Source organism: Oncorhynchus masou, chromosome 32 (assembly GCF_036934945.1).
Source record: "Oncorhynchus masou masou isolate Uvic2021 chromosome 32, UVic_Omas_1.1, whole genome shotgun sequence".
Lineage (NCBI taxonomy): Eukaryota > Metazoa > Chordata > Actinopteri > Salmoniformes > Salmonidae > Oncorhynchus > Oncorhynchus masou.
Genome location: NC_088243.1, coordinates 11,877,397 through 11,898,908, shown reverse-complemented (window position 1 = coordinate 11,898,908; position 21,512 = coordinate 11,877,397). Strand labels below are relative to the sequence as shown.

Below are 21,512 nucleotides of genomic sequence, written 5' to 3'. Positions count from 1 at the left end.
AGTCTGAACCCATTGAAGTCAGTTTATTTTTTATTTTTTTATTTTTTTTCCAGTCAATGATTAGCAGAGATTCCTTTGTTGTGCCATAATGTGTCCACAGTATCAACAGGTGCACTTGTAACAGATTTGACTTGCCAGGAATGATCTTGGCACCAAATCAATTATTCGACTGCATAAGAAAACACAGTAAAACTTTATTACTATAAGTAGATAATATATTTTGTTTGAATCAGCATGTTTGAATCAGTTTGTTTGAATCAGTGTGTATTATTCACAAGTTTGTTTGAATCCGTTTATTTGAATCAGGATGTTTTATTCACAAGTTTGTTAGAATCAGTGTGTTTGATTAACACGTTTATTTGATTCAGAGTGTTTGAATCAGTGTGTTTGATTAACAAGTTTATTTGATTCAGAGTGTTTGAATCAGTGTGTTCGATTAACAAGTTTATTTGATTCAGAGTGTTTGAATCAGTGTGTTTGATTCACAAGTTTGTTTAAATCTAACACACGTCCAAGAGGACACCACCTCTATACTCTGCTCATCCCCTGACTCCTGTGTTCAACTAAAACCTAGTAAAAAGTTTATTACCATCGTAGACTTAGAAGAAAACAGTGTTTAAAGTATTGTTTTTTTACAGGACATATTTTCCCTCCTCTACACATCAAATCCCCTGCCTCCTGTGTAACCTTTAGCTGAGCCAGCTGAACCAACACTCTAACACATATGGTTGAGGAGGGCTTTGAACCAGGAAGTCATCCACTACTTACTGCAGATATTTATAAACTAGAGCAGAGCCTCTTGATTGAACACCACATGTTTCTGCTCTGCCTCACCAGCCCCCCCCATTCACCCCCTCTCCCTGAGGGCCTACTGTATGGAGGGAGGGGGGGGGGGAGGTCGAGAGGCAGAGAGGGAGGAAGGGAAGGGACTCAGACGGGGGCTTAGGGTTTGTTCCCAGCCCTCTCCTTATCTCTCCGAGGGTGTCTCAGGGAGAGTTGGGATATGCAAAAATTCCATTTCCATTTCACACCTCACACTTGTACAGGTTACCCACTTGTACATGAAATGAAACAGGACAAATATAAGCACCCACTATTGGATACACTACAGTCAGCCCTGGGACACTCATAGTGTGAGAGAAACCTGAGAAAGATTTTGCACCAGAGCATTGGAATAAGTGCAGGGAAGGGTTTTCACATGTGTGTGTGTGTTTTGAGAGATATATACTGTGTGTAAAAGAGAAAGGCAAAGAGAGAGAGAGATAGACACCGACTGAGCGAGAGAAATAGAGAGATAGAGGGAGAACCTGATAGAGAGAGAGAGAGAACCTGATAGAGAGAAAGTGACAGAGAGAGAGAGAACCTGATAGAGAGAGAGATAACCTGATAGAGAGAGAGAGAGAGAACAATAGTAGAGAGAGAGAAAGTGACAGAGCGAGAGAGAGAGAGGGAACCTGATAGAGATAGAGAGAAAGTGACAGGGAGAGAGAGAGATAACCTGATAGAGAGAGAAAATGACAGTGAGAGAGAGAGAGAACCTGATAGAGATAGAGAGAAAGTGACAGAGAGAGAGAGAACCTGATTGAGAGAGAGAACGTGACAGAGAGAGAGAGGCAGACTGCAGTAGGATGAGTGCAGCTATTGGGAATTTAGTGTGAGAGGGGCTGTAGGGCCTCCCTCTCGTCCTCTCTGTGTGATTGGTTCAGTGTCAGGTACCAAAACCCAGTGAACTGTCTACTGCCTGGAGACATCAGGGCCTAGCAAATACAGTACATAGAGAGATGCTATTGGTCAGCAGATATTTAAATTGTATTTATTTAATTAACCTTTTATATAACTAGGCAAGTCAGTTAAGAACAAATTCTTATTTACAATGATGGCCTACCAAAAGGCAAAAGGCCTTCTGCGGGGACGGGGGCTGGGATAAAAAAAAAATCTATTTTTTAAAATAAAAATATAGGACAAAACACACATCACGACAAGAGAGACAACACAGCACTACATAAAGAGAGACCTAAGATGACAACATATCATGGTAGCAGCACAACATGGTAGCAGCACAACATGACAACAACATGGCAGCAGCACAACATGGCAACAGCACAGCATGGTAGCAACAGAACATGGTAGCAGCACAACATGGTAGCAGCACAGCATGGTAGTAGCACAACATGGTAGCAGCACAACATGGTAGCAGCACAACATGGTAGCAGCACAACATGGTAGTAGCACAACATGGTAGCAGCACAACATGGTAGTAGCACAACATGGTAGCAGCACAACATGGTAGCAACTTTATTGGGCAGTGCTCTATACTACAGTTTTCTTTTTGTATTGTGTGAACAGCCGCCAGTGCTGGACAGTGGACACTAAAGTATTGTATAGGATTTGTATCTTTATTCAGATATATAGGTTATTTATACAGGCTATTTATACAGGTTAGCATTAAAGGAAAAATCCACTCAAAAACTATATTTGAATCATTTTGTCATTTGTCCACTGTTGATACAGTACATGCCCAAAATGTTTTGCATGTCAGCGCTCAGGTTTTCAGGTTGTAGGTTTTTCAAGAAGCAACATGTCACTTGCCACACCATGATGATCCGGTTTTGAGGTGGCAAGTGAAAAATTGACTGCTGACAAGCAAAATATTTAGGGCCCAAAAAAATAAATATATAATTTAGAGCCTGCAAAAAATATCAGAATATATTTTTGGAGTGGATTTTTCCTTTCATCTTCTTTTGGAAGAGAAAGCTGTTTGCTTTTGTATCAGTGAACAGAGTGGACTTTTACTGAGAAAATAATGTTTATACAAGTTTAGAATGGCAAGGTTCTAGAATCTGGTTTTTATTTGTCTTAATTTAACCTTTATTTTACCAGGTTGTCCCATTGTGGTCAGAATACCTCAATTTCAAGGGAGATCTGTTCTGATTTATCTAGTAGTTCACGGCTATAATTACCATATTCCTGCTCTTTAACCATAATTGTGTAAACATTAGGTAGGCCTAATTTACGCTACTTTTCCCTGACTTGTTGATATTGAAATGCTACACCCATTGAGGTCAGTTCACTACTAGAATGTTTGAAACACACAGATCCTTCTGGTGATTGGCTTCTCTGTGTGTAGTCCTGACTCCTATTCCTACTGGTAATTGGCTTGTCTGTGTGTAGTCCTGATCCTACTGGTGATTGGCTTGTCTGTGTGTAGTTCTGACTCCTGATCCTACTGGTGATTGGCTTGTCTGTGTGTAGTCCTGACTCGTGATCCTACTGGTGATTGGCTTGTCTGTGTGTAGTCCTGACTCCTGATTCTACTGGTGATTGGTTTGTCTGTGTGTAGTCCTGTGTGTAGTCCAATTACCTTTGACTATTGGATGTTCTTATAGGCACTTAAGTATTGCCAGTGTAACAGTATAGCTTCCGTCCCTCTCCTCGCTCCTACCTGGGCTCGAACTAGGAACACATCGACAACAGCCACCCTCGAAGCAGCGTTACCCATCGCTCCACAAAATCCGTGGCCCTTGCAGAGCAAGGGGAACAACCACTCCATGTCTCAAAGCGAGTGACGTTTGAAATGCTATTAGAGCGCACCCCGCTAACTAGCTAGCCATTTCACATCGGTTACACCAGCCTAATCTCGGGAGTTGATAGGCTTGAAGTCATAAACAGCTCAATGCTTGAAGCATTGTGAAGAGCTGCTGGCAAAATGCACGAAAGTGCTGTTTGAATGAATGCTTACGAGCCTGCTGGTGCCTACCACCGCTCAGACTGCTCTAAATCATAGACTTAGTTATAGCATAATAACACACAGAAATATGAGCATTAGGTCATTAATATGGTCGAATCCGGAAACTAGCATCTCGAAAACAAGATGTTTATTCTTTCAGTGAAATACGGAACCGTTCCGTATTTTATCAAACGGGTGGCATCCATAAGTCTAAATATTCCTGTTACATTGTACAACCTTCAATGTTATGTCATAATTACGTAAAATTCTGCCAAATTAGTTCGCAAAGAGCCAGGCTGCCCAAACTGTTGCATATACCCTGACTCTACGTGCAATGAACGCAAGAGAAGTGACACAATTTCGCCAGGTTAATATTGCCTGCTAACCTGGATTTCTTTTAGCTAAATATACAGGTTAAAAAATATATACTTCTGTGTATTGATTTTAAGAACGGCATTGATGTTTATGGTTAGGTACACATTGGAGCAATGACATTCCTTTTTCACCACATTGATTATATGCAACGCAGGACAGGCTAGACAAACTAGTAATATCATCAACCATGTGTCGTTAACTAGTGATTATGATTGATTGATTGTTTTTTACAAGGTAAGTTTAATGCTAGCTAGCAACTTACCTTGGCTTACTGCATTTGCGTAACAGGCAGACTCCTCGCGGAGTGCAATGAGAGGCAGGTGGTTATAGCGTTGGACTAGTTAACTGTAAGGTTGCAAAATTGAATCCCCGAGCTGACAAGGTACAAATCTATCATTCTGCCCCTGAACGAGGCAGTTAACCCACCGTTCCTAGGCTGTCATTGAAAATAAGAATTTGTTCTTAATTGACTTGCCTCGTTAAATAAAGATTAAATAAAGGTGTATTGTTTTTTTTTATCAGCCAAATCCGTGTCCAAAAATACCGATTTCCGATTGTTATGAAAACTTGAAATCGGCCCTAATTCATCGGCCATTCCGATTAATCGGTCTACTCCTAATCCTTCTGGTGATTGACCTCTCTGTGTGTAGTCCTTATCCTTCTGGTGATTGACCTCTCTGTGTGTAGTCCTGATCCTACTGGTGATTGACCTCTCTGTGTGTAGTCCTGATCCTACTGGGGATTGACCTCTCTGTGTGTAGTCCTGATCCTATTGGGGATTGACCTCTCTGTGTGTAGTCCTGATCCTACTGGTGATTGACCTCTCTGTGTGTAGTCCTGATCCTTCTGGTGATTGACCTCTCTGTGTGTAGTCCTGATCCTATTGGGGATTGACCTCTCTGTGTAGTCCTAATCCTACTGGGGATTGACCTCTCTGTGTGTAGTCCTGATCCTATTGGGGATTGACCTCTCTGTGCGTAGTTCTGATCCTATTGGGGATTGACCTCTCTGTGTGTAGTCCTGATCCTATTGGGGATTGACCTCTCTGTGTGTAGTCCTGATCCTACTGGTGATTGACCTCTCTGTGTGTAGTCCTGATCCTTCTGGTGATTGACCTCTCTGTGTGTAGTCCTGATCCTTCTGGTGATTGACCTCTCTGTGTGCAGTCTTGAGGGGAGACTTTGCTGTACAGTTCCGAGAATTGAAAACCAGTATTGTAGTGATGTAAATAAGGCGTTTGCTGTAAAGTAGCCTCTGTCAAGTCCCCAACAACTGGAGATGTTCCAGTTTTCAAAAGAGCCTGTGACACAACTTCCTCTTTTGGACGTTAACAAGGAGACACTTCATCTTAACTCCTCCTCCACATTTACTGGATTGGTTGAACAGTACAGAAGAGAACCTCCCCAACATGTTTTCTTCCTGTCAAGACCAGTATGAAGGGGATCAAGTTTCAGGTGTTTCTTTTATGCCTGCTTTGTTAGGTTTAGCCACAAAGTGGATGTAAAATACATAGAAATATATTTTTAACCTTTATTTACCTAATAAGAACAAATTCTTATTTACAATGACGGCCTACACCGGCTAAACCTGGACAACGCTGGGCCAATTGTGCGCCACCCTATGGGACTCCCAATCACGGACGGTTGTGTCTGTGGTGACACCTCAAGCACTGAGATGCAGTGCCTTAGACCGCTGTGCCACTTGGGAGTCCAAGAAGTCAGATGATTGCTAATGAAATTGCAGAGAGTTTGTCCCATTAACCCAGTGTTTCCCAAACTAGGGGTCACGGGTCAACTGATTTGAAAATGGGGTCGCAAGAGAAACTGAAAAAAGGGAAAAGGTTTAGCCCACTAAATCAGGCTGAGGGGGAAAGATTTAGACCAGGCACTAAATCAGACTGAGGGGGAAAGATTTAGACCAGGCACTAAATCAGACTGAGGGGGAAAGATTTAGACCAGGCACTAAATCAGACTGAGGGGGAAAGATTTAGACCAGGCACTAAATCAGACTGAGGGGGAAAGATTTAGACCAGGCACTAAATCAGGCTGAGGGGTAAATTTACATCATCAATGATGATTTAATTTTCTACAAAGAAGATTATACCCAATTATTGTCTGATAATCTTCTGAACTTCCCAATACCTTTCTAATGCATTTAATTAACTTCAAACCATACTTCCTTCAGATTGAAATACTGTCAAAAGTACTGTCACACTGATTTGTAATAAATTGTCATAGCCCCAATTAAAGAAGTAAACATTGGCCTTTGATTACATAACCTTTTTTTTACATGGTGGGGTTGCAAAAATAAATTGATATCAAAATGGGGTCTTGGACCCAAAAAGTTTTGGAACCACTGCATTAAACTTTCTACAGAAATGTGTTTTGAAAGATTCACTTTTAAATGCGCTGAACTCTACATGTAGCTTCCTCTTTATCCCTGTGTGACTTACTTGGTAGAGCAAGGCACTTGCAATCTCAGAGTTGTGGGTTCAATTCCCGCTTGGGCCACCCATGCAAAAATTTGTATACACACACACACACACACACACACACACACACACACACACACACACACACACACACACACACACACACACACATATACAGTGGGGCAAAAAAGTATTTAGTCAGCCACCAATTGTGCAAGTTCTCCAACTTAAAAAGATCAGAGAGGCCTGTCATTTTCATCATATGTACACTTCAACTATGACAGACAAAATTAGAAAAAAAAATCCAGAAAATCAAATTGTGGGATTTTTAATGAATTTATTTGCAAATTATGGTGGAAAATAAGTATTTGGTCAATAACAAAATATTATCTCAATACTTTGTTATATACTCTTTGTTGGCAATGACAGAGGTCAAACGTTTTCTGATATATATATGCACTGTGGTGTTTCAGGCAGAGAAAAGTGACCTCTCCCTGTCCCCTGTCTCTGTGGTGTTTCAGGCAGAGAAAAAAGCCCAATTGGTGTCAGTGTTGAACTTAATGGAGGACCATGAGGAGATGGAGCCTGAGCCACAACAGAAAGAAGAGGTGTCAGTCATCACACCCCACCAGCAACAACAACAACAGCAGCCCACGGACCCAGCGTCCCCGACTGTGGCCACCACACCTGAACCTGTCCCCATGGCAGGAGGGGACAAGACATCCCCCAAGACTGCCGATACTGAGCCGGAGTACGAGGTAAACACACGGTGTAGCAATTACATATAATGTATACCATTTAGCAGACGGTCATCCACCAGACACTGACTGATAGTTCAGTGAGTACAGTGTTGTTTGTTAGTATGGGTATGTGATGATCCCTATAGTACAGGTGTGGTTTTGGCATTGGGGAGCTGGTGTAAGGAAGCTGAGGGGGTTCTCCTTTTATGTATTTATATAACCTTTATTTAACTAGGCAAGTCAGTTAAGAACAAATTCTTATTTACAATGTCGACCTACCCCAATCACGGACGGTTGTGATACAGCCTGGAATTGAACCAGGGTCATTGAGATGCAGTGCCTTAGACCGCTGCGCCAGTCTGGAACCCCTGGTGGTGTTATTGTTGTTGAACGTTGTTGTTGTCGTCCTGTAGGACGGGCGGGATTTCGGCATTGGGGAGCTGGTGTGGGGGAAGCTGAGGGGGTTCTCCTGGTGGCCTGGTCGTATTGTCTCCTGGTGGATGACCGGACGCAGCCGAGCTGCCGAGGGGACACGATGGGTCATGTGGTTCGGTGACGGAAAATTCTCAGTGGTGAGTAAAAAACTGTAAAACAGGGAAACAGGGTTGTGTTCGGTAGGCACCAAACAGATGAAAACAGAGTGGAACTGGAAGGGACTACCTGGATTAATTTGCCCAATAAAAAACTGTCATTTTCAGTTTCCGTTTTAAACGTTTTGCTACAGTATATCCTACTGAACACCACCCGTTATAAACACCATTTCTGTTCCACTAATTAAAAAATACATGTAAAAGATCAATGACAATGTTGTGTTGTACAGGTGTGTGTAGAGAAACTGTTGCCTTTCGGTTCCTTCTCCAACGCCTTCCATCAGCCCACCTTCATCAAGCAGCCCATGTATAAGAAAGCCATCTACGAGGTGCTACAGGTCAGTACGGGGTTGGCTTTCATTGTTTCATTCACAATATTCAAATCAAATCAAATTTTATTTGTCACATACACATGGTTAGCAGATGTTAATGCGAGTGTAGCGAAATGCTTGTGCTTCTAGTTCCGACAATGCAGTAATAACCAACAAGTAATCTAACTAACAATTCCTAAACTACTGTCTTATACACAGTGTAAGGGGATAAAGAATATGTACATAAGGATATATGAATGAGTGATGGTACAGAGCAGCATAGGCAAGATACAGTAGATGGTATCGAGTACAGTATATACATATGAGATGAGTATGTAAACAAAGTGGCATAGTTAAAGTGGCTAGTGATACATGTATTACATAAGGATGCAGTCGATGATATAGAGTACAGTATATACGTATGCATATGAGATGAATAATGTAGGGTAAGTAACATTATATAAGGTAGCATTGTTTAAAGTGGCTAGTGATATATTTACATCATTTCCCATCAATTCCCATTATTAAAGTGTCTGGAGTTGAGTCAGTGTCAGTGTGTTGGCAGCAGCCACTCAATGTTAGTGGTTGCTGTTTAACAGTCTGATGGCCTTGAGATAGAAGCTGTTTTTCAGTCTCTCGGTCCCAGCTTTGATGCACCTGTACTGACCTCGCCTTCTGGATGATAGCGGGGTGAACAGGCAGTGGCTCGGGTGGTTGATGTCCTTGATGATCTTTATGGCCTTTCTGTGACATCGGGTGGTGTAGGTGTCCTGGATGGCAGGTAGTTTGCCCCCGGTGATGCGTTGTGCAGACCTCACTACCCTCTGGAGAGCCTTACGGTTGTGGGCGGAGCAGTTGCCGTACCAGGCGGTGATACAGCCCGCCAGGATGCTCTCGATTGTGCATCTGTAGAAGTTTGTGAGTGCTTTTGGTGACAAGCCAAATTTCTTCAGCCTCCTGAGGTTGAAGAGGCGCTGCTGCGCCTTTTCACGATGCTGTCTGTGTGAGTGGACCAATTCAGTTTGTCTGTGATGTGTATGCCGAGGAACATAAAACTTGCTACTCTCTCCACTACTGTTCCATCGATGTGGATAGGGGGGTGTTCCCTCTGCTGTTTCCTGAAGTCCACAATCATCTCCTTAGTTTTGTTGACGTTGAGTGTGAGGTTATTTTCCTGACACCACACTCCGAGGGCCCTCACCTCCTCCCTGTAGGCCGTATTCAGTCGTTTCCCATCACAGTCTTCGCAGCGGGTTAAACTGTTTGAAATTACGTCATTATTACCAGTTCACAACTAGACCTGGATTATAATCTGGTTGTAATGGATTATAATCTGGTTGTAATGGATTATAGTCTGGTTGTAATGGATTATAATCTGGTTGTAATGGATTATAATTTGGTTTGTAATGGATTATAATCTGGTTTGTAATGGATTATAATCTGGTTGTAATGGGTTATAATCTGTTTGCAATGGATTATAATCTGGTTGTAATGGATTATAGTCTGGTTGTAATGGATTATAATCTGGTTGTAATGGATTATAATCTGGTTTGTAATGGATTATAATCTGGTTGGAATGGATTATAATCTGGTTTGTAATGGATTATATTCTGGTTTGTAATGGATTATAATCTGGTTGTAATGGATTATAATCTGGTTTGTAATGGATTATAATCTGGTTGTAATGGATTATAATCTGGTTGTAATGGATTATAATCTGGTTTGTAATTGATTATAATCTGGTTTGTAATGGATTATAATCTGGTTGTAATGGATTATAATCTGGTTTGTAATGGATTATAATCTGGTTGTAATGGATTATAATCTGGTTTGTAATGGATTATAATCTGGTTGTAATGGATTATAATCTGGTTGTAATGGATTATAATCTGGTTTGTAATGGATTATAATCTGGTTTGTAATGGATTATAATCTGGTAGTAATGGATTATAATCTGGTTTGTAATGGATTATAATCTGGTTGTAATGGATTATAATCTGGTTTGTAATGGATTATAATCTGGTTGTAATGGATTATAATCTGGTTGTAATGGATTATAATTTCATTGTAATGGTTGTAGTTTGATTGTGATGATGTCATGTCTACCAGCTTTGTGCGCTGGGAGGGATAGCTCAAAGATACAGCACACCTCAAAACCATAGACCATAGGTAAGCAACTCGATTCAGCCGCGGGGTCCGATTTTTGTCTGAGAGGAATTTTCGGGGGGCCGGAACATACATATAATTTTGAACACTCCAAATTTACCACATCTAAGGTCAAAAAGAGATGAGTTCTTTAGTCATTTTGGAAGTTTTTCTTGGTAAGCCATTCCCCTGCCATAGACTGTTGAAAGAGGCATCAAACCCTCTAGAATGGTGATGCCAATGTGCCATTGAGCAAGGCCCTAAACTCTAATTGGCTCCAGGTCCGGTGATGATAATTGCTGACCCTGGCTGTGATCCACTCTCCGAGGGAGTCGCAGGGGGAGTTGGGATGTGTAAAAAACACATTTCTAATTCACACCTGCGTATAATGCTCACTTGTATATGTGTGAAGTAAGACAAATAAGCACTCACCAAATTATCATTATTATTATTATAGAATGGCTCCAAGAAGGCGTACTCTGTAGTAATGACAGAGGCTTATAATACTTACTGTAAATCTCTGGATAAGAGCGTCTGCTAAATGACTCATTACTGTAAATCTCTCTGGATAAGAGCGTCTGCTAAATGACTCATTACTGTAAATCTCTCTGGATAAGAGCGTCTGCTAAATGACTCAATACTGTAAATCTCTCTGGATAAGAGTGTCTGCTAAATGACTCAATACTGTAAATCTCTCTGGATAAGAGCGTCTGCTAAATGACTCATTACTGTAAATCTCTCTGGATAAGAGCGTCTGCTAAATGACTCATTACTGTAAATCTCTCTGGATAAGAGCGTCTGCTAAATTACTCATTACTGTAAATCTCTCTGGATAAGAGCGTCTGCTAAATGACTCATTACTGTAAATCTCTCTGGATAAGAGCATCTGCTAAATGACTCATTACTGTAAATCTCTCTGGATAAGAGCGTCTGCTAAATGACTCAATACTGTAAATCTCTCTGGATAAGAGCGTCTGCTAAATGACTCATTACTGTAAATCTCTCTGGATAAGAGCGTCTGCTAAATGACTCATTACTGTAAATCTCTCTGGATAAGAGCGTCTGCTAAATGACTCATTACTGTAAATCTCTCTGGATAAGAGCGTCTGCTAAATGACTCAATACTGTAAATCTCTCTGGATAAGAGTGTCTGCTAAATGACTCATTACTGTAAATCTCTGGATAAGAGCGTCTGCTAAATGACTCATTACTGTAAATCTCTCTGGATAAGAGCGTCTGCTAAATGACTCAATACTGTAAATCTCTCTGGATAAGAGCGTCTGCTAAATGACTTATTACTGTAAATCTCTCTGGATAAGAGCGTCTGCTAAATGACTCATTACTGTACATCTCTCTGGATAAGAGCGTCTGCTAAATGACTTATTACTGTAAATCTCTCTGGATAAGAGCGTCTGCTAAATGACTCATTACTGTAAATCTCTGGATAAGAGCGTCTGCTAAATGACTCATTACTGTAAATCTCTCTGGATAAGAGCGTCTGCTAAATGACTTATTACTGTCAATCTCTCTGGATAAGAGCGTCTGCTAAATGACTCATTACTGTAAATCTCTGGATAAGAGCGTCTGCTAAATGACTCATTACTGTAAATCTCTGGATAAGAGCGTCTGCTAAATGACTCATTACTGTCAATCTTCCCTGACCAAGACCCTTCTCCCCCGATTGCTCAGTTTTGCTGGGCGGCCTGCTCTTGAGTGAGTCTTGGTGGTTCAAAACTTCTTCTTTTTAAGAATGATGGAGGCCATTGTGTTCTTGGGGACCTTCAATGCTGCAGACATGTTTTGGTACTCTTCCCCGGGTCTGTGCCTCGACACAATCCTTTCTCGGAGCTCCATGGACAATTACTTCAACCTCATGGCTTGGTTTTTGCTTTCGCAGACATGCACTGTCAACTGTGGAACCTTATATAGACAAGTGTGTGCCTTTCCAAATCATGTCCAATCAATTGAATTTACCACAGAGAACTCCAATCAAGTTGTAGAAACATCTCAAGGATGACCAATGGAAACAGGATGCACCTGAGCTCAATTTTGAGTGTCAAAGCAAAGGCATTTCTGTTTTTTATATTTAATAATAATAATAATAATATGTATAAACTTTGAAAAACCTCTTTTGTCTTTGTCATTGTGGGGGTTTTGTGTGTAGATTGATGAGGGAAATGTTTTATTTAATCCATTTTAGAATAAAGCTGTAACGTAACAAAATGTGGAAAAGGGAAGGGGTCTGAATACTTTGCGAATGCCCTGTACATACAGTGGGCTATGAAATGATTTACACCCTTGATAAAGACATGCATAAATTACTGTATAAAATAAACAATTTAGATACTGAGCTATATTGTATGCTCCCAGAAATTGTGGAATTATAGTATTCTATACTAATACAATTGCTCAGAGAAAGCGATTTTGTGCAGGCAAAACCTTCATTTTTTCTCAAAAAGATGGGAGTAAAATGTATTGACACCCCGTTTTCAATACCTTTCAATACCTCACCTTGTGAGGATAATGGCACCGAGCCTTTTCTAAAATGCTTTATTAGTTGGAGAACACATTGGGAGGGATCTTAGACCATTCCTCCATACAGAATCTTTACAGACCCTTGATATCCTTTGTCTGCTCTTATGGACTTCCTCCTCCATTCAAACCACACATTCTCAACGTTTCAAATGTCCTGGTACTGAGTAAAGTTCATGATGCCGTTGACCTTAACAAGGATCGGTTTAAACAAAAAAGGAAACAAAAAATCAAAGATCCACCACCATATTTTAAAGTAGGTATTGGGTTATTTTCTACGGATCCGTTGTCATTTAGACACCAAACCCACCATATTTTAGAGTAGGTATTGGGTTATTTTCTACGGATCCGTTGTCATTTAGACACCAAACCCACCATATTTTAGAGTAGGTATTGGGTTATTTTCTACGGATCCGTTGTCATTTAGACACCAAACACACCACTGTTTTAGAGTAGGTATTGGGTTATTTTCTACAGATCCGTTGTCATTTAGACACCAAACCCACCACTGTTTTAGAGTAGGTATTGGGTTATTTTCTACAGATCTGTTGTCATTTAGACACCAAACCCACCATATTTTAGAGTAGGTATTGGGTTATTTTCTACGGATCCGTTGTCATTTAGACACCAAACCCACCATATTTTAGAGTAGGTATTGGGTTATTTTCTACAGATCCGTTGTCATTTAGACACCAAACCCACCACTGTTTTAGAGTAGGTATTGGGTTATTTTCTACAGATCCGTTGTCATTTAGACACCAAACCCACCACTGTTTTAGAGTAGGTATTGGGTTATTTTCTACAGATCCGTTGTCATTTAGACACCAAACCCACCATATTTTAAAGTAGATATTGGGTTATTTTCTACAGATCCGTTGTCATTTAGACACCAAACCCACCACTGGTGGGCGTGGCCAAAGAGCTCTATTTTCATATTATCTGACCAAAGCACCACTTCCAATCCAAGTGTCAATAACTTTTAACTCCAGGCATTTACATTGGTTGAATGACATGAAAATAGAGCTGTTTTACTTCTTAAGCAACACAAAGCAATTGTATTAGTATAACATTTGTGTAAAATAATATCATTTGCATACAATATAGCTCAGTATTTTAATTATTTATTTTACACAGTCATTTTTGCTCATCTTTATCAAGGGTGTCAATCATTTCGGACCCCACTGTACGTACACACACACACACACACACACACACACACACACACACACACACACACACACACACACACACACACACACACACACACACACACACACACACACACACACACACACACACACACACACACACACACACACACACGTGATGAATTGATGATAACAATGACAGGTCATTTCTCTTGCAGGTGGCTAGCACCCGTGCAGGCAAAACCTTCCTTGCCTGTCCAGAGAGCGATGAGAACGACACCTCCAAGTCAGTGGATCTACACAACAACCAGATGATAGATTGGGCTGTGACAGGCTTCCAACCCACCGGGCCCAAGGGCCTAGAGCCACCAGAAGGTAAGTTAACGTTTCATGTTTATTTTACAATGATTTGTAATGAATATATTGGAAATCACCTGAGCTTAGAGCCACCTGAAGGCAAGAGGAGCTCACATCATGTTACAACCCTTCTAATAAGACGTGAAGGCTCATACCTACAATACCATTGAAGTGTCCACGTTACAGTGGCCAAGTGAAATGTGTCCTCTGCTCCCTTCTCAACTCCCACCGAGACAGCACACATCACACACAGTTGAGAGAAGTACAGGGCTAGACTGCAGCTGGAGAGCATGTTGTGGGGATAAGGGCCTTGCTCAAGGGCCCAACGGTAGGGGAATGTCTTTAGGATGTGATCCCAGCAGCCCTCCAGTTGCCAGATCAATTCCCCCCTTTTTTCCAGCGCCTGGCCCGGGATTCAGACTGGCCACCTTGCGGCTACAGGTCCAACTCCTTAGCCGCTGGGCTACCTACCGCCCCTACCTACCTACACGCTTATAAACAAGTAATAATCCAATATACCGGCAGGCTTTAAGTAAAGTGTTACCGAAATGAGCGCCACAAAGAAAGCGGAAGCTCAATTTCTACACCATATGCTAGATGTATTACACAACAGCTAACATGGCACATAATGGGGAAATAACGAATCTGACTTGGGTTGTCCTTTGGAAGTACTCTGTTTTCCTCTGCTTATCAGAGGTGTTTATTGTCTTACTCATATGCCCCGCCCACCAGAGGAGCGTAACCCATATAAGGAGGTGTACCCTGACGTCTGGGTGGAGCCAGAGGCTGCAGCCTACACGCCCCCTCCAGCTAAAAAGCCTCGCAAAAGCACAGCAGCCGAGAAACCCAAGGTCAAGGAGATGATTGATGAGGGGACGAGAGGTAAGGCGGCTCCTTTAAGTGGCTTAAATAGGGGTTGTGACCCCTATATACTTCCTCCTCAGGGAGGATCTCAGGGCTGTGTGCGTGTGCGTGTGCGTGTGTGTGTGTGTGTGTGGTGACAGGTTAGCAGGTGCTTGTACTAGAAGTCAAAGGGTTAACACATCAAATCTGTTAATGAGTGCAGGTGTTGTATGTTATGTAGCTGGTAAATGTTATGTAGCTCTTATCTAGCTTTTATGTAGTTGTTATAAATGTACTCAGCTTAACTCTCGTTATAATACACTTTATATTGTAGATAGATCTATTTAATATACAGTGTCTTGTGAAAGTATTCGGCCACCTTGAACTTTGCGACCTTTTGCCACATTTCAGGCTTCAAACATAAAGATATAAAACTGTATTTTTTTGTGAAAAATCAACAACAAGTGGGACACAATCATGAAGTGGAACGACATTTATTGGATATTTCAAACTTTTTTAACAAATCAAAAACTGAAAAATTGGGCGTGCAAAATTATTCAGCCCCCTTAAGTTAATACTCTGTAGCGCCACCTTTTGCTGCGATTACAGCTGTAAGTCGCTTGGGGTATGTCTCTATCAGTTTTGCACATCGAGAGACTGAATTTTTTTCCCATTCCTCCTTGCAAAACAGCTCGAGCTCAGTGAGGTTGGATGGAGAGCATTTGTGAACAGCAGTTTTCAGTTCTTTCCACAGATTCTCGATTGGATTCAGGTCTGGACTTTGACTTGGCCATTCTAACACCTGGATATGTTTATTTTTGAACCATTCCATTGTAGATTTTGCTTTATGTTTTGGATCATTGTCTTGTTGGAAGACAAATCTCCGTCCCAGTCTCAGGTCTTTTGCAGACTCCATCAGGTTTTCTTCCAGAATGGTCCTGTATTTGGCTCCAGCCATCTTCCCATCAATTTTAACCATCTTCCCTGTCCCTGCTGAAGAAAAGCAGGCCCAAACCATGATGCTGCCACCACCATGTTTGACAGTGGGGATGGTATGGTCAGGGTGATGAGCTGTGTTGCTTTTACGCCAAACATAATGTTTTGCATTGTTGCCAAAAAGTTCAATTTTGGTTTCATCTGATCAGAGCACCTTCTTCCACATGTTTGATGTGTCTCCCAGGTGGCTTGTGGCAAACTTTAAACAACACTTTTTATGGATATCTTTAAGAAATGGCTTTCTTCTTGCCACTCTTCCATAAAGGCCAGATTTGTGCAATATACAACTGATTGTTGTCCTATGGACAGAGTCTCCCACCTCAGCTGTAGATCTCTGCAGTTCATCCAGAGTGTTCATGGGCCTCTTGGCTGCATCTCTGATCAGTCTTCTCCTTGTATGAGCTGAAAGTTTAGAGGGACGGCCAGGTCTTGGTAGATTTGCAGTGGTCTGATACTCCTTCCATTTCAATATTATCGCTTGCACAGTGCTCCTTGGGATGTTTAAAACTTGGGAAATCTTTTTGTATCCAAATCCGGCTTTAAACTTCTTCATCTTCACAACAGTATTTCGGACCTGCCTGGTGTGTTCCTTGTTCTTCATGATGCTCTCTGCGCTTTTAACGGACCTCTGAGACTATCACAGTGCAGGTGCATTTATACGGAGACTTGATTACACACAGGTGGATTGTATTTATCATCATTAGTCATTTAGGTCAAAATTGGATCATTCAGAGATCCTCACTGAACTTCTGGAGAGAGTTTGCTGCACTGAAAGTAAAGGGGCTGAATAATTTTGCAAGCCCAATTTTTCAGTTTTTGATTTGTTAAAAAAGTTAGAAATATCCAATAAATGTCGTTCCACTTCATGATTGTGTCCCACTTGTTGTTGATTCTTCACAAAAAAAATACAGTTTCATATCTTTATGTTTGAAGCCTGAAATGTGGCAAAAGGTCGCAAAGTTCAAGGAGGGCGAATACTTTCGCAAGGCACTGTACGTGAAGCAAATGGAGGGGGAGGAGGAAGTATGTCTGCAGATTTATTTTAATTTTTTACATATCTTGAAGATGTCGTCTGTGAAGATGTATCTGCCTGCAGATGTAAACAACAGTAAACATGTCGTCCCCCACCAATGATACAACAAACATGCATATCATATCCTGATCTGAAACTGTCTGTTTCCAGAGAGACTTGTGTATGAAGTGAGACAGAAGTGCAGAAGCATAGAGGGTAAGTGTTCTGTCTCTGTGTTCAGACAGCCAGGGTCGTGTTCAGACAGCCAGGGTCGTGTTCAGACAGCCAGGGTCGTGTTCAGACAGCCAGGGTCGTGTTCAGACAGCCAGGGTCGTGTACAGACAGCCAGGGTCGTGTTCAGACAGCCAGGGTCGTGTTCAGATAGCCAGGGTCGTGTTCAGACAGTCAGGGTCGTGTTCAGACAGCCAGGGTCGTGTTCAGACAGCCAGAGTCGTGTACAGACAGCCAGGGTCGTGTACAGACAGCCAGGGTCGTGTTCAGACAGCCAGGGTCATGTTCAGACAGCCAGGGTCGTGTTCAGACAGCCAGGCTCATGTTCAGACAGCCAGGCTCGTGTTCAGACAGCCAGGGTCGTGTTCAGACAGCCAGGGTCGTGTTCAGACAGCCAGGGTCGTGTTCAGACAGTCAGGGTCGTGTTCAGACAGCCAGGGTCGTGTTCAGACAGCCAGAGTCGTGTACAGACAGCCAGGGTCATGTTCAGACAGCCAGGGTCGTGTTCAGACAGCCAGGGTCGTGTTCAGACAGCCAGGGTCATGTTCAGGTAGCCAGGCTCGTGTTCAGTGAGCATCAAACGGAACGAAGTGACTATTTTATATCCTCAAAGCATATTGGCTTTCCTTATGAAATGTACATTCTTCTCACATCTGTTCAATTATTCCTTTTGAATCCAAGGCTGGGTGCATGGCAGTGGGATTTTCAGACCTCCAGTTGGTCTTGTGGGCACTGAACTTTCTTGACATTGGATTGTGCAGTCAGGTGGAACAGAGTAAATAGGCATTTTAACATCATAGATTTAGCTGGTGGTAACTTGTGGAATAGACACTGGCTGGTTTTAACCAATCAGCATTCAGGATTAGACCCACCCGTTGTATAAATGTTCATAAAGGACTCTGTTTACGCACCTTTTTCTTTTGTAAGTAGTTGCTAGGCGCCTATTATGTTAAAGCACCGTCTCTCCATCAGAGATTAGTTACCCACTTATTGATTTACATCTCTGAGCGATCAGGGTTTACCCACTTGTTGGTTTTACCACTACGTCTCTGGCTTGCACCGATTACATTCTGTCTTTCTCCGCAGACATCTGCATCTCCTGTGGAAGTTTGAATGTTTCCCGTGAACACCCTCTGTTTGCTGGAGGAATGTGCCAGAGCTGTAAGGTAAGGAGGGAAGAAGAGGCCATCGAGGCCATGAAGTCAGGACTAGCTGTTGGAATCAGGACTAGTTGTAGGAGTCAGGACTAGTTGTAGGAGTCAGGACTAGTTGTAGGAGTCAGGACAAGTTGTAGGAGTCAGGACTAGTTGTAGGAATCAGGACTAGTTGTAGGAGTCAGGACTAGTTGTAGGAGTTAGGACTAGCTGTAGGAGTCAGGACTAGTTGTAGGAGTCAGGACTAGCTGTAGGAGTGAGGACTAGCTGTAGGAGTCAGGACTAGCTGTAGCAGTCAGGACTAGTTGTAGGAGTCAGGACTAGCTGTAGGAGTCAGGACTAGCTGTAGGAGTCAGGACTAGCTGTAGGAGTCAGGACTAGCTGTAGGAGTCAGGACTAGTTGTAGGAGTCAGAACTAGTTGTAGGAGTCAGAACTAGCTGTAGGAGTCAGGACAAGTTGTAGGAGTCAGGACTATTTGTAGGAGTCAGGACTAGTTGTAGGAGTCAGAACTAGTTGTAGGAGTCAGGACTAGCTGTAGGAGTCGGGACTAGTTGTAGGAGTCAGGACTAGCTGTAGGAGTCAGGACAAGTTGTAGGAGTCAGGACTAGTTGTAGGAGTCAGGACTAGTTGTAGGAGTCAGAACTAGTTGTAGGAGTCAGGACTAGCTGTAGGAGTCGGGACTAGTTGTAGGAGTCAGGACTAGCTGTAGGAGTCAGGATCAGTTATAGAACTCAGAACTAGCTGGTGGAGTCATGACTAGCTGTAGGAGTCAGGACCAGTTATAGAACTCAGGATTAGCTGTAGGAGTCATGACTAGCTGTAGGATTCAGGACTAGCTGTATGAGTCAGGGCCAGTTGTAGGAGTCAGGATTAGCTGTAGGAGTCAGGACCAGTTATAGAACTCAGGACTAGCTGGTGGCATCATGACTAGCTGTAGGAGTCAGGATTAGCTGTAGGAGTCATGACTAGCTGTAGGAGTCCGGACCAGTTATAGAACTCAGGACTAGCTGTTGGAGTCATGACTAGCTGTTGGAGTCAGGATTAGCTGTAGGAGTCATGACTAGCTGTAGGAGTCAGGGCCAGTTGTAGGAGTCAGGATTAGCTGTAGGAGTCAGGACCAGTTGTAGGAGTCAGGACCAGTTGTAGGCGTCAATGCTAGCTGTAGGGGTCAGTGCTACCTTTAGGGGTCAGGACTAGCTGTAGGGGTCAGTGCTACCTTTAGGGGTCAGGACTAGCTGTAGGGGTCAGTGCTACCTTTAGGGGTCAGGACTAGCTGTAGGGGTCAGTGCTACCTTTAGGGGTCAGGACTAGCTGTAGGGGTCAAGACTAGCTGTAGGGGTCAGGACTAGCTGTAGGGGTCAGTGCTACCTTTAGGGGTCAGGACTAGCTGTAGGGGTCAGTGCTACCTTTAGGGGTCAGGACTAGCTGTAGGGGTCAAGACTGGCTGTAGGGGTCAGGACTAGCTGTAGGGGTCAGTGCTACCTTTAGGGGTCAGGACTAGCTGTAGGGGTCAGTGCTACCTTTAGGGGTCAGGACTAGCTGTAGGGGTCAGTGCTACCTTTAGGGGTCAGGACTAGCTGTAGGGGTCAGTGCTACCTTTAGGGGTCAGGACTAGCTGTAGGGGTCAGTGCTACCTTTAGGGGTCAGGACTAGCTGTAGGGGTCAAGACTAGCTGTAGGGGTCAGGACTAGCTGTAGGGGTCAGTGCTATCTTTAGGGGTCAGGACTAGCTGTAGGGGTCAGTGCTACCTTTAGGGGTCAGGACTAGCTGTAGGGGTCAGTGCTATCTTTAGGGGTCAGGACTAGCTGTAGGGGTCAGTGCTACCTTTAGGGGTCAGGACTAGCTGTAGGGGTCAGTGCTACCTTTAGGGGTCAGGACTAGCTGTAGGGGTCAAGACTAGCTGTAGGGGTCAGGACTAGCTGTAGGGGTCAGTGCTATCTTTAGGGGTCAGGACTAGCTGTAGGGGTCAAGACTAGCTGTAGGGGTCAGGACTAGCTGTAGGGGTCAGTGCTACCTTTAGGGGTCAGGACTAGCTGTAGGGGTCAGTGCTACCTTTAGGGGTCAGGACTAGCTGTAGGGGTCAGTGCTACCTTTAGGGGTCAGGACTAGCTGTAGGGGTCAGTGCTACCTTTAGGGGTCAGGACTAGCTGTAGGGGTCAGTGCTACCTTTAGGGGTCAGGACTAGCTGTAGGGGTCAGTGCTACCTTTAGGGGTCAGGACTAGCTGTAGGGGTCAGTGCTACCTTTAGGGGTCAGGACTAGCTGTAGGGGTCAGTGCTACCTTTAGGGGTCAGGACTAGCTGTAGGGGTCAGTGCTACCTTTAGGGGTCAGGACTAGCTATAGGGGTCAGTGCTACCTTTAGGGGTCAGGACTAGCTGTAGGGGTCAGTGCTACCTTTAGGGGTCAGGACTAGCTGTAGGGGTCAGTGCTACCTTTAGGGGTCAGGACTAGCTGTAGGGGTCAGGACTAGCTGTAGGGGTCAAGACTGGCTGTAGGGGTCAGGACTAGCTGTAGGGGTCAAGACTGGCTGTAGGGGTCAGGACTAGCTGTAGGGGTCAGTGCTACCTTTAGGGGTCAGGACTAGCTGTAGGGGTCAGTGCTATCTTTAGGGGTCAGGACTAGCTGTAGGGGTCAGTGCTACCTTTAGGGGTCAGGACTAGCTGTAGGGGTCAGTGCTACCTTTAGGGGTCAGGACTAGCTGTAGGGGTCAGTGCTACCTTTAGGGGTCAGGACTAGCTGTAGGGGTCAGTGCTATCTTTAGGGGTCAGGACTAGCTGTAGGGGTCAGTGCTACCTTTAGGGGTCAGGACTAGCTGTAGGGGTCAGTGCTACCTTTAGGGGTCAGGACTAGCTGTAGGGGTCAAGACTAGCTGTAGGGGTCAGGACTAGCTGTAGGGGTCAGTGCTATCTTTAGGGGTCA

At 43.3% G+C, this 21,512-nt stretch overlaps 1 protein-coding gene across 5 annotated transcripts in view; it reads left to right on the top strand.

Annotated features, from left to right (window-relative positions):
- Positions 1 to 21,512, top strand: part of LOC135525585 (DNA (cytosine-5)-methyltransferase 3A-like) — a 115,288-nt gene that overhangs the window by 39,249 nt on the left and 54,527 nt on the right. For all 5 annotated transcript variants that reach the window (XM_064953293.1, XM_064953292.1, XM_064953290.1 and 2 more), the window contains 7 exons: positions 7,055 to 7,291; positions 7,687 to 7,845; positions 8,094 to 8,201; positions 14,218 to 14,374; positions 15,089 to 15,238; positions 17,379 to 17,423; positions 18,525 to 18,604. In XM_064953293.1, coding sequence (XP_064809365.1) covers positions 7,055 to 7,291; positions 7,687 to 7,845; positions 8,094 to 8,201; positions 14,218 to 14,374; positions 15,089 to 15,238; positions 17,379 to 17,423; positions 18,525 to 18,604 — 936 coding nt within the window. The remainder of the gene's footprint in view (positions 1 to 7,054; positions 7,292 to 7,686; positions 7,846 to 8,093; positions 8,202 to 14,217; positions 14,375 to 15,088; positions 15,239 to 17,378; positions 17,424 to 18,524; positions 18,605 to 21,512) is intronic.